General features: G+C 38.4%; 1 protein-coding gene across 1 annotated transcript in view; it reads right to left on the reverse strand.

Moving 5' to 3' along the window:
- The window catches only part of DNAH6 (dynein axonemal heavy chain 6), a 265,012-nt gene extending 250,943 nt beyond the window's left edge, over window positions 1-14,069 (reverse strand). The window contains exons 1-2 of the mRNA XM_036931141.2: window positions 13,847-14,069; window positions 12,469-12,701 (exon numbers count right to left, since the gene is read on the reverse strand). Of these exons, the coding sequence (XP_036787036.2) occupies window positions 12,469-12,693 (225 nt within the window). The 5' untranslated portion in view covers window positions 12,694-12,701; window positions 13,847-14,069. The remainder of the gene's footprint in view (window positions 1-12,468; window positions 12,702-13,846) is intronic.
- Between the last annotated feature and the right edge of the window lie 286 nt (window positions 14,070-14,355).

The following is a 14,355-nucleotide window of genomic DNA, read 5'->3' on the forward strand; positions in this document are numbered from 1 at the left end:
GGGAGAACATATTTGTAAATGACGTATCTCAGAAGGGGTTAACATCCAAAATATATAAAGACGTCAAACATCTCAACATCCAAAAAGCAAATAACCCTATTAAAAAATTGGCAGAGGATATGAACAGACACTTCTCCAAAGAAGAAATTGAGAAGGCCAACAGACACATGAAAAGATGTTCCACATCACTAATTATCAGGGAAATGCAAATTAAAACCACAATGAGATATCACCTCACACCAGTAAGGATGACCTGCATCGAAAGACTAAGAACAGCAAATACTGGTGAGGATGTGGAGAAAGGGGAACCCTCATAGACTGCTGGTGTGAATGTAAACTAGTTCAACCATTGTGGAAAGCAATATGGAGGTTCCTCAAAAAACTAAAAACAGAAATACCATTTGACCTGGGAATCCCACTCCATTGAATTTACGCAAAGAATACAAGTTCTTAGATTCAAAAAGACATGTGCAGAGGAGGCGGAGCCAACATGGCGGCGTGAGTAGGACAGTGGGAATCTCCTCCCAAAAACATATATACTTTTGAAAATACAACAAACACAACTAGCCCTAAAAGAGAGACCAGAAGACGCAGGACAGTTGCCAGACTGCAGCTACACCAGCGAGAACCCAGCGACTGGTGAAAGGGGTAAGATACAAGCCCCGGCCCGGCGGGACCGAGCGCCCCTCCCCCCAGCTCCCGGCGGGAGAACAATAGGCAGAGCGGGAGGGAGACGGAGCCCAGGACTGCCGAACACCCAGCCCCAGCCATCCGGGCCAGAGCGCAGACACAGTATATGCCCAGGGGGCCCCCTGGATACTGGGGGAACAGGGAGTAAGACCTCTGAGCGGGTGCTGAAGCTGATGCCCCTGTGACAAAGAAAAGCGGGGGCTTTTTGAAAGTCTTAAAGGGACAGGGACTTAACAGCTTGACGGAAACAACCCAGGTCACAGTACAGCAGCTGGAAATCACAGGGAAAACCGGGTGCACTAACCCCCTGGGCAACAGCTCTGAGACCCCTCACGGAGGCAAACAGTCAAGCAGCCCCCCCATCCATCACCCCACCGGGCGCGGCGAAAGCAGAGAAGCAGCCTGAGACAAATTCCGCCCACAGAAAGGGAAATTTCTCCCTCCCGGCCAGGCAAGACACAAAGACCCACTCTACACGCAATTACCCAACACAAGCCACTAGGGGTCGCAGTTGCCCCAGTAAAGAAAGGCCAGTAGCAAGTGAAAATTTTGGCCCTCCCAGCTGACAGTCAATAGCACCTGTCAACATGAAAAGGCAAAAAAATATGATCCAGACAAGACTAACCCAGACAGCTTTGGCATCTGCTACATCTTCCCCTGAGAAGGAATCTGGGGAGATAGATTTAGCCAGTCTACCTGAAAAAGAATTCAAAACAAAAGTCATAACCATGCTGATGGACTTGCAGAGAAATATGCAAGAACTAAGGAAGGAGAATTCAGAAATAAAACAAGCTCTGGAAGGACTTCAAAACAGAATGGACGAGATGCAAGAGACCATTAATGGACTAGAAAACAGAGAACAGGAACACAGAGAAGCTGATGCAGAGAGAGATAAAAGGATCTCCAGGAATGAAAGAATTTTAAGAGAGCTGAGTGATCAATATAAAAGAAATAATATAAGAATCATAGGCATTCCAGAAGAAGTAGAGAGAGAAAAGGGGATAGAAAATGTCTTTGAAGAAATAATTGCTGAAAATTTCCCCAAACTAGGGGAAGAAATGGCCTCTCAGACCACAGAGGTACACAGAACTCCCATGACAAGGGATCCAAGGAGGGCAACACCAAGACACATAATAATTAAAATGGCAAAGATCAAAGACAAGGACAAAGTATTACAAGCAGCCAGAGAGAAAAAAAAGGTTACCTACAAAGGAAAACCCATCAGGCTATCATCAGACTTCTCAACAGAAACCCTACAGGCCAGAAGAGAATGGCATGATATACTTAATGCAATGAAACAGAAGGGCCTCGAACCAAGACTACTGTATCCAGCACGAATATCATTTAAATATGAAGGAGGGATTAAACAATTCCCAGACAAGCAAAAGTTGAGGGAATTTGCCTCCCACAAACCACCTCTACAGGGCATCCTACAGGGACTGCTCTAGATGGGAGCACTCCTAAAAAGAGCACACAACAAAACACCCAACATATGAAGAAGGGAGGAGGAGGAATAAGAAGGGAGAGAAATAAAGAATCATCAGATTGTGTTTATAATAGCTCAACAAGCGAGTTAAGTTAGACAGTAAGACAGTAAAGAAGCTAACCCTAAACCTTTGGTAACCACAGACTTAAAGCCTGCAATGGCAATAAATTCATACCTTTCAATAATCACCCTAAATGTAAATGGACTGAATGCACCAATCAAAAGACACAGAGTAATAGAATGGATAAAAAAGCAAGATCCATCCATATGCTGCTTACAAGAGACGCACCTCAAACCCAAAGACGCGCACAGACTTAAAGTCAAGGGATGGAAAAAGATATTTCAAGCAAACAACAGAGAGAAGAAAGCAGGTGTTGCAATTCTGGTATCAGACAAAACAGACTTCAAAATAAAGAAAGTAACAAAAGACAAAGAAGGACATTACATAATGATAAAGGGCTCAGTCCATCAAGAGGATATAACCATTATAAATATATATGCACCCAATACAGGAGCACCAACATACCTGAAACAAATATTAACAGAACTAAAGGAGGAAATAGAATGCAATGCATTCATTCTAGGAGACTTCAACACACCACTCACTCCAAAGGACAGATCCACCAAACAGAAAATAAGTAAGGACACAGAGGCACTGAACAACACACTAGAACAGATGGACCTAATAGACATCTACAGAACTCTACATCCAAAAGCAACAGGATACACGTTCTTCTCAAGTGCACATGGAACATTCTCCAGAATAGACCACATACTAGGACACAAAAGAGCCTTAGTAAATTCCAAAAGATTGAAATCCTACCAACCAACTTTGCAGACCACAAAGGCATTAAACTAGAAATAAACTGTTCAAAGAAAGCAAAAAGGCTCACAAACACATGGAGGCTAAACAACACGCTCCTAAATAATCAATGGATCAATGACCAAATCAAAATGGAGATCCAGCAATATATGGAAACAAATGACAACAACAACACTAAGCCCCAACTTCTGTGGGACGCAGCAAAAGCAGTCTTAAGAGGAAAGTATATAGCACTCCAAGCATATTTAAAAAAGGAAGAGCAATCCCAAATGAATGGTCTAATGTCACAACTATCAAAATTGGAAAAAGAAGAACAAATGAGGCCTAAGGTCAGCAGAAGGAGGGACATAATAAAGATCAGAGAAGAAATAAATAAAATTGAGAAGAATAAAACAATAGCAAAAATCAATGAAACCAAGAGCTGGTTCTTCGAGAAAATAAACAAAATAGATAAGCCTCTAGCCAGACTTATTAAGAGGAAAAGAGAGTCAACACAAATCAACAGTATCAGAAATGAGAAAGGAAAAATCACAACAGATCCCGCAGAAATACAAAGAATTATTAGAGACTACTATGAAAACCTATATGCTAACAAGCTGGGAAACCTAGGAGAAATGGACAACTTCCTAGAAAAATACAACCTTCCAAGACTGACCCAAAAAGAAACAGAAAATCTAAACAGACCAATTACCAGCAACGAAATTGAAGCGGTAATCAAAAAACTACCAAAGAACAAAACCCCCGGGCCAGATGGATTTACCTCGGAATTTTATCAGACATACAGGGAAGACATAATACCCATTCTCCTTAAAGTTTTCCAAGAAATAGAAGAGGAGGGGACACTCCCAAACTCATTCTATGAAGCTAACATCACCCTAATACCAAAACCAGGCAAAGACCCCACCAAAAAAGAAAACTACAGACCAATATCCCTGATGAACGTAGACGCAAAAATACTCAACAAAATTTTAGCTAACCGAATTCAAAAATACATCAAAACCATCGTACAACATGACCAAGTGGGATTCATCCCAGGGATGCAAGGATGGCACAACATTCGAAAGTCCATCAATATCATCCACCACATCAACAAAAAGAAAGACAAAAACCACATGATCATCTCCATAGATGCTGAAAAAGCATTTGACAAAGTTCAACATCCATTCATGATAAAAACTCTCAGCAAAATGGGAATAGAGGGCAAGTACCTCAACATAATAAAGGCCATCTATGAAAAACCCACAGCCAACATTATATTGAATAGCGAGAAGCTGAAAGCATTTCCGCTGAGATCGGGAACTAGACAGGGATGCCCACTCTCCCCACTGTTATTTAACATTGTACTAGAGGTCCTAGCCACGGCAATCAGACAAAACAAAAAAATACAAGGAATCCAGATTGGCAAAGAAGAAGTCAAACTGTCACTATTTGCAGATGACATGATACTGTACATAAAAAACCCTAAAGACTCCACCCCAGAACTACTAGAACTGATATCGGAATACAGCAAAGTTGCAGGATACAAAATCAACACACAGAAATCTGTGGCTTTCCTATATACCAACAATGAACCAACAGAAAGAGAAATCAGGAAAACAACTCCATTCACAATTGCATCAAAAAAAATAAAATACCTAGGAATAAACCTAACCAAAGAAGTGAAAGACTTATATTCTGAAAACTACAAGTCACTCTTAAAAGAAATTAAAGGGGACACTAACAGATGGAAACGCATCCCATGCTCATGGCTAGGAAGAATTAATATCGTCAAAATGGCCATCCTGCCCAAAGCAATATACAGATTTGATGCAATCCCTATGAAACTACCAGCAACATTCTTCAATGAACTGGAACAAATAATTCAAAAATTCATATGGAACCACCAAAGACCCCGAATAGCCAAAGCAATCCTGAGAAAGAAGAATAAAGTAGGGGGGATCTCACTCCCCAACTTCAAGCTCTATTATAAAGCCATAGTAATCAAGACAATTTGGTACTGGCACAAGAACAGAGCCACAGACCAATGGAACAGACTAGACAATCCAAACATTAACTCAGACGTATATGGTCAATTAATATTTGATAAAGGAGCCATGGACATACAATGGCGAAATGACAGTCTCTTCAACAGATGGTGCTGGCAAAACTGGACAGCTACATGTAGGAGAATGAAACTGGACCATCGTCTAACCCCATATACAAAAGTAAACTCAAAATGGATCAAAGACCTGAATGTAAGTCATGAAACCATTAAACTCTTGGAAGAAAACATAGGCACAAACCTCTTAGACATAAACATGAGTGACCTCTTCTTGAACATATCTCCCCGGGCAAGGAAAACAACAGCAAAAATGAACAAGTGGGACTATATTAAGCTGAAAAGCTTCTGTACAGCAAAAGACACCATCAATAGAACAAAAAGAAACTCTACAGTATGGGAGAATATCTTTGAAAATGACACATCCGATAAAGGCTTGACGTCCAGAATATATAAAGAGCTCACACGCCTCAACAAACAAAAAACAAATAACCCAATTAAAAAATGGGCAAAGGAACTGAACAGACGGTTTTCCAAAAAAGAAATACAGATGGCCAACAGACACATGAAAAGATGCTCCACATCGCTAATTATCAGAGAAATGCAAATTAAAACTACAATGAGGTATCACCTCACACCAGTAAGGATGGCTGCCATCCAAAAGACAAACAACAACAAATGTTGGCGAGGCTGTGGAGAAAGGGGAACCCTCCTACACTGCTGGTGGGAATGTAAACTTGTTCAACCATTGTGGAAAGCAGTATGGAGGTACATCAAAATGCTCAAAACAGACTTACCATTTGACCCAGGAATTGCACTCCTAGGAATTTACCCTAAGAATGCAGCAATCAAGTATGAGAAAGATCAGTGCACCCCTTTGTTTATCGCAGCACTATTTACAATAGCCAAGAATTGGAAGCAACCTAAATGTCCATCGATAGATGAATGGATAAAGAAGATGTGGTACATATACACAATGGAATACTACTCAGCCATAAGAAAAGGGCAAATCCAACCATTTGCAGCAACATGGATGGAGCTGGAGGGTATTTTGCTCAGTGAAACAAGCCAAGCAAAGAAAGAGAAATACCAAATGATTTCACTCATCTGTGGAATATAAGAACAAAGGAAAAACTGAAGGAACAAAACAGCAGCAGAATCACAGAACTCAAGAATGGACTAACAGGTACCAAAGGGAAAGGGACTGGGGAGGATGGGTGGGTAGGGAGGGATAGGGGGGGAGAAGTAGGGGGGTATTAAGATTAGCATTCATAGTGGGGTGGGAGAAAGGGGAGGGCTGTACAACACAGAGAAGACAAGTAGTGATTCTACAACAGGTTGCTACGCTGATGGACAGTGACTGTAAAGGAGTATATAGGGGGGACCTGGTATAGGGGAGAGCCTAGTAAACAAAGTATTCGTCATGTAAGTGTAGATTAATGATTAAAAAAAAAATGCAGTTCCTATGTGGTGACCTCTAATGAGTTCTACACAATGATATAAAGGACATATAAAAGTGTAGGCAAAGGGTCTGTTTGTGTTTATACAGAGGATCAAAGCCTAATTTGGCTACCCCGAAAATGAACTAAGAAACGATATGAAAGAGAACTTCCAAAATCAGCACTCTCGGGAAGACTGATGCCAGAAGATGATCATCAAAAAACCCCAACAAAGATCCACGCTCTGCTACAGCTGTAGATGCACTCATCCCACCAGCTCCTGGACTTGCCATGGGAATGAAGGAGATATCTAAGCTGGCCTGTGCATACAGTAAAACAACAAATTTGACTGGATCTATACTGTTGGAACTCAACCAAGAATTAGGAGAAATGCAAATTGTAGCGCTCCAAAATCTTACAACTACAGACTATTTACTGTTAAAAGAACATATGGGATGTGAACAGTGCCCAGGAATGGGTTGTTTTAATTTGTCTGATTTTTCTCAAACTATTCAAATTCAGTTAGATAATAACCATCATATCATTGATAAGTTTTCACAAATGCCTAGGGTGCCTAACTGGTTTTCTTGGTTTCACTGGAGATGGCTGGTAATTACAGATATGCTTTGGTTATGTAACTATACTCCTATTATGTTAATGTGTGTGCGCAATTTAAGTAGTAGCTTAAAATCTATACATGCTGAAGTTACTCTACAAGAAGATATGTCAAAGAAATAATCAATCTTCCCATGTTTTCTCCCGCCTGCTACTTCTATAGCTTTTCTTCTTCCTTCCTAATTACAACGAATTCTTAAATAGAATTCGTGCCTCATATCAAATTTACCGAGTATCATAATTCTTCCAAGTGGTAAAGATACCTCAAGACAAATGCTGGGCATAGAAGCCACAGGGCATAAATATGCAAAGAAATAAAAAGCTAACCATTTCAAACAATAAGGCTTCTCTCTCACTTACCAACTTAACATTTCCCTGTATGGCCCCGGAAGATGACTGGTTAGCCAGAGACGGGTAAGATTCCTCAAGGGAGGAACAACCTAAGACAGGCACAGTCGCAGGGGGGTCATCAGGTGAGAAATTGGGGATCAACAGAGGTGAGGCTTAGAACCTCACCCTCCCTGTTCTGAGAGAAATCTTCTGCATACGTGGATGTTTTATTGCCCTTGTCTAGCTTGGATTAACACATAGTCTACAGGCACACACCTGATCATCTACATTTGCTCTCTTACAACACTAAACTATGTTTTCTACCTTTATGTTGTATCTACCTACCACTTCAGCATCTTATTAAAAATAATAAAGAGAAATGTGGTATCCACATATAAATCAAGTATAAAAATCAAATGTGTATTCATATTTGAACTGACTGTTTATAGTTCACAATGCATGAGCAAAACCAAAAGTTTCTGTGATGACTGCCCTTGTACTGTTCACCATGTAACTTATTCACTATGTAAGAATTTGTTCTCCATGTAAGAACTTGTTCGTTATGCTTCAGAAGAGTGGAGACTGACGAAAATTAGGCTTGGGGTGGATTAATGATTGTGCATTGAGCATTGACTCCCCTATACAGAATTTTATTGTTGTTAACAACCATTTGATCAATAAATATGAGAGATGCCCTAACAACAACAACCAAGAAAAAGTACACACTTCCAATTGTAAAATAAATAAGTAACCGGGATGTAATGTATAGCATAAGGAATATAGTCAAAATATTGTAACAACTTGGTATGGTGATAGCTGGTACTTAGAATTATCATGTATATAAATGTTGAATCACTGTGTTGTACACCTGAAACTAATGTAATGTAATACTGTGTGTCAACTACCCTTCAATAAAAAATAATTATCTAAAAAAAAAAAAAAAAAAAAAAAAAAGACATGTGCACCCCTATGTTTATTGTAGCAGCATTTACAAAAGCCAAGAAATGGAAGCAGCCTAAGTGTCCATCAGTGAATGAATGGATAAAGAAGATGTGGTACATATACACAGTGGAATACTATTGAGTCATAGGAAAGAAACAAATCCTACCATTTGCAACCACATGGATGGAGTTGGAGGATATTATGTTCAGTGAAATAAGCCAGGTGGAGGAAGACAAGTGCCAAATGATTTCCCTCACTTTTGGAGTATAACAATGAAGCAAAACTGAAGGAACGAAACAGCAGCAGACTCAAAGACTCCAAGAAGGGACTAGTGGTTACCAAACCGGAGGGGTGTGCGAGGGCAGGTGGGGATGGAGGGAGAAGGTGATTGATGGGTATTATGATTGGTACACATGGTGTGTGTGTGGTCATGGGAAAGACAGTGTAGCAGAGGGAAGGCAAATAGTGAATCTGTGGCATCTTACTGTGCTGATGGACAGTGATTGCAATGAGGTGTGTGTGGGGGATTTGATAATATGGGTGAATGTAGTAACCACATTGTTTTTTCATGTGAAACCTTCATAAGAGTGTATATCAATAATACCTTAATTTGAAAAATCATTAATTAAAAAAAGGGTATCTACATCTTTAAAATCTTAATGGGTAGTATCTTGCCTAATGGGAGAATACTTAGAAACATTTTGACTAAATTCAGGAGAAAAACAAGAATGTTCTCTGTCCCTGCTATTATTCGTAGGTGTTAACCAACACAACAATGCGAAGAAGTATGAGTATAATAATTGGACAGAGTTTAGTAAAAGTATCATTATTAACCGATGATTTACTGTTTACCTGAAACACTCAAGAGAATAACCAGAAAAACTAGTACTGAAATTAACAAACAGAAATAATAAACTGCTAATAAACTTAATAAGAAATATGTAAAAGTCATATGAAGAAAACTTAAAACATTCATGATAGTCATGAAAGAAAAAATCAAACAAATAAAATTCTATTATATTCTTGACTTGGAAATCTAATTATAGTAAAAAATGTAAATATTTAGTTAATCTGTAAATTCAATATGATCCTGACAAAGATACCAATAGGATGTTTTAGAGTTTAAACAAAATCCTAAATTCATAGATAGAAATAAACAAAAAAGAATAGACAGAAAAGTTCTGGGTAAATAAAAAGAGTTATCAGGGAGGACCAGACATACCGATATTAAAAATGTTATAAAACTACAATAGTTAAAATTGTATGTTTTGGACACATGAATATGAGAACAGATCAATGCATCACAATAGAAAATTTAGTAACAGATACCAAAATATATAAGGGAACTGAGTCTATTAAAAAAGTGACAATTTTAGGAAAGTAATATTATTCAATAACTAATAATGAAATAAAGGGAAAAAAGTAGGAAATGATGAAATAAAGGGAAAAAACATTAGGAAAAAGGTAGGATCATCTCATACATTACACTGGGAAAAATTCTGAACATATCAAAGATTTAAATGTAAAATAGCAAAAATAGTAAAAAAAATGTTAAGTGATTTTTAAAAGAGGAATAAGAAGTCAGCAGAAAATTTCATTTTTAGTCTTGCTAAGTGGAGGGCCTAAATATTACATAAAATTCTGAAGACATAACTTTGACCACATAAAATTTAGAAATTAAAGCAAAACATGACTACTTTTACAATGCTTGCCATATTATTTTCCTAATACATGAAGAACTCACACAAATCAACAAGAAAAATAATAACTACCCCATTACAAAATAAACATGAATATCCATATATTTCACAGAAAGAAATACAAACACATGAAAAGATGCTCAACTTTATTCAAAAAAGAAGTGCAAACTACTCTGAGACACCATTTTTCTTCTATTAGTGTAGCAAGTAATTTGTCTTGGTAACTCCATTTCTAGAAATTCTGCCTACAGGTATAATCTCACATGTATGAAAGGACTTATGTACAAGATTATTCACTGTCATACCGATGTCATAAAAATTTATTTTAAAAGCCTAATGTCCATAAACATTGGCTTATTAAATAAAGCATGGTATATTCATCTAAGAATATTATAAGCCATAAAAAGAAAGAATAAACAGGAACTTTTTGAACTGATATGAAATGATCTCCAAGCTATGAAGAAAGCAAGGGCCAGAAAAGTTTGTTTAGTATTCTAGCTTTAGGTTTATATAGCATGATATAGCTCTAAAAGGATACACAAGAAACTGATATCATTGGTTGCCTCTAGAAAAAGAAGACTGGATGGGTGAGAGAATGTGGTTAAAGTAGACTTTAAATGTATAACTTCTGGACCTTTTAAAATGAGTTACTTATTTAAGAAAGACAAATCTTAAAGTTTACATATAAGAATACATATTTGAAACTAAGAAGAAAGATTTTAAAAAATGAGAATAGTGAGGAAGCATTTGCCTTCCACCTATTAAAACATACTACAAAGCCACTGTAATCAAAATAATGTGGTTAGGTCAGTAGAGAAAAGGGTCAAGAATTTACAAATATGTCTCACTATACATGAAATCTCTATATATGATAAAGTCAGTGTTTTAATTCAGTGGAAAAACATGGTGCTACCAAAACATTTTGAAATAATATGTTAGTCCTTTCTCTCACACACTATTTAAAAGGAAATTTCACATAAATGAAAGATTTAAGTGTAAAGTACAAAAGTAAAAAATAGTAAAATGGAAGAAAATGTAGGAAAATGCTGTCAAAATAATGAATATAAAATGGTGGTTAATGGGACAAAGATAAATATGGAGGAAACAAAGTATAATATGAAGAGAATGCTTTAGTTCAGACAGGAAGAACAGAACTCTACTAACTCTAATCACACAGGAAAACATTAGCAGCAACCTGTGTGAGGGTGCAGCTCACCCGTCCAAATCAGGCATTAAAAGGTTGAAAGAGCATAGCATAAAAGCTAGGTAAGGGTGAATGTGAAATTTAATATAGGCAACACATGTGCATTTGCTTGAGAAACTGGTTTCCAGGTAAAATACATGTGAATTAAAGAAAATTATATATACATATATATATATTTTCTGTTCCATTCAACAATACCAGTCATAGGAATCTATCCCATAAGAATATAAGCACTAGTACACAAGAATGACACCGTGATTTTGCTACACCATTGTAAATATTTGCAAAACTTGAATGTCCCAAAAGAAAAGTGATTTAATAAATTATGAGTCATGCAATGAGATATCATGCAACCATTAAAAAGAATGTATTATAGAAATATCTTCTGGCTTGAGAAAAATCCCAAAATGTATATTTAAATGTAAACAGCAACATGTACAGTACTATATTTATGAAATATTTATAATATTTTTTAAACAAATAGTGCTATGTACATGTACTGGGAAGATTTCTATCCATTTCAGTTGAAATAAGCACTTGGAAGATCAGTATGTACTGCATAAATTTATTTTAAAGCTATATATGTTTATATTCACACATGCATTTTTAATATTTTTATGTTTTAAATAAACATAAAACAGCCTGAAGGGCTAACAACTAGTATGAGCAATAGTTAATGTCTACTGGGAGCACTGGAGTGGTAACTTTCACTTTCTACTTCATGCACTTTGACTGCTCCTTTACATGGATTTATAATTATTCAAGGGCATAAATAGATTCTTAAAATTAAGTATTTTCAGACAAGTAGAAAAACATTTCAGTACACTAGACGTTTATTTTGAAAATAACACTTGTAACTATATCTATTATTTTTACTGAAGATCCCAGTATTAAGTGGTACTCTAACACCTAAAAGAGGCTTACAATCTACATAGTTACGAATCTGTATTATACATAATCCCAGAGGGGATTTATCCACTAGGAAACTTTGCCACTGTGTCCCCCCCACCTCAAACAGTGCCTAGAACTATTTCTTGAATAAATGCTCTCAGTGTTTACAACTTCATAAACAAGAACATTTAGCATTACATTTTTTAGGCCTTCTTTGTTAATTAAGAGTCTAGAAATGACTTCTATTCAAAGCAATTTTACAATTTCATCTCCAGCCAAAAGTAGCTAAAATGCTGGTTTTTGAACTTACCAGAGGCTCTAGTTTTACAGGCTGTTGCCGTTTTCTTGTCTTCTCCTGAGCTTTTGTAGTGTGCTTAAAGAACAGGAATTGTGTATCGGATTCATATTCTGTGGGTACTACGTAACCCAGTCTTTCCTTTGCTTGTACACTATTCAGTCTTTTAAGCACAGGGTTTTCCACCTGCTCTTCAGTATTACCCAAGTTGAAGTTACTCTCTGAGCTGTAAAAAGACATCCTCGTTCCTGGAAAGGATAGGGTCAGGAAAAGAAAAATGCAAAGTAGAGCACAAGGCTTAGGGAAGTGGGACTAGTGGAAGTGACTTAAGAAGTAAGGAACCCATCAGGATTACCCCATTCTTTCCACACTGAGGGCTTGAACCAAAGGAATGAAAATCAGGAACTGTGCCTGGTCTTCAAGAAGCCCTGCAGCTGAGGTGGGACCGAGGAATTTGCATTTCCAACAAGATCTTGGTTGCTGCTGCAGCAGCTGATGTCACTGATTTGGGGGCCCTGCCTGTCTAGATTTGAAAGGATAACGAGAAATGGAATTGGTACTGAGACCAATGATTCTCACACTGAAGTATGCAGAGTATCTCCTGGGGATCTTGTTCAAAGTGCAGGTAATTCTAAGAAATACAGCCTAGGCACTCGGGGGGAAGCCAAAGGGGGAAAAAAAAGGTGAGGGCTTAATCCCCAAAGAGTGCTTCTGGAACTTTTAAATGCATGAGAATCACTTGAGGGGCTTGTTAAAATGCAGATTCTGATTCATACACTTAGAGTAGCAATGTCCTAGAGGACTCTGAGCCTTTTGTAGCGGTTTTGCCGAGGCCAGCACTCATACTTCCATCCCCGTCAGCTGGTGGAGATACTTTCCTTCAAAATACTATATATAATAGCACACAAGATCTCGAACCAGGGGTCGGCAGGCCCAGGATTTAGTCTAGATCTGCTCTGGCCCATCAAAATATAATGTAAATCTTCTTTGCAATTTTAATTTTTCAAGTTAACTACATTAAAATCACAAGAACAAATGAATTTTAATAATATGCTTTAACATATTCCAAAGTACTATCACTTCAACATGTAATAAAAATAAAACCGATTAATGTGGTATTCTATTCTTCTGTTACTACGTCTTGAGAGCGCATCACAGTTCCGACTAGTCACATGCAACTAGTGGCCACCACGGTGAATCGTGCAGGTCTAGATCTGACCATGTGAGATCTTGGACACGTCTCTTGACATCTTTAGTCCTCACTTTCTGCCCGTCTACAGTAGGTAGTACGTAAACACCAAAATGCCTTCCCACCGAATTTCTCTGCCTCTATGAGCCCTTCATGTTCTTGGAAAGCCATGCTTGAGTTTCAGCTCAATTCCTTAGGACTCACCAAGTCAGACTAGGGCAGCCGCCGCCGCAGCCACCGCTACCCGAGGGTCTCCGGAGACAGAGAAAAGCCCAGTTCAGGAATAAAAAGTTGACTCTCGAACGGAAAGTTTCCCGTTGCCTAGCAGCCACCGGGCCTCCCAGAAGCGCACTGCGCCTGTGCGTGATGTCGCCACGGCAACGCCACAGCCAACCACAGCTCTAGAGCCAGGAGCGCGCCGCCCAATTGAGCCAATCAATGTCTCTGGAACATTTTCTACGCTTCTGGTTGGTGGAGAGCCCGCGCTCGACCCTCCCAGTTCCTCCTACGCGCTGGGAACGGAGCACTGCCTAGTCCTGTAGGCTGAGCAGCGCAGGAGGCGGTTATTTCGATTTGTTCTTTCGCGTGTCGGCTGTTCACGCTCATTGTATCTCCTTTCTCCTGCAGGAATGTCTTTCTGTTTCCCCTCGGAAACTAAAGACCGAGCAGACGTTCGCTTTAACTTTCTCTGGTTAGAAGCATCAAGAATCTCT

The sequence above is a fragment of the Manis pentadactyla genome, chromosome 2 (genome assembly GCF_030020395.1).
Source record: "Manis pentadactyla isolate mManPen7 chromosome 2, mManPen7.hap1, whole genome shotgun sequence".
Classification (NCBI taxonomy): Eukaryota; Metazoa; Chordata; class Mammalia; order Pholidota; family Manidae; genus Manis; species Manis pentadactyla.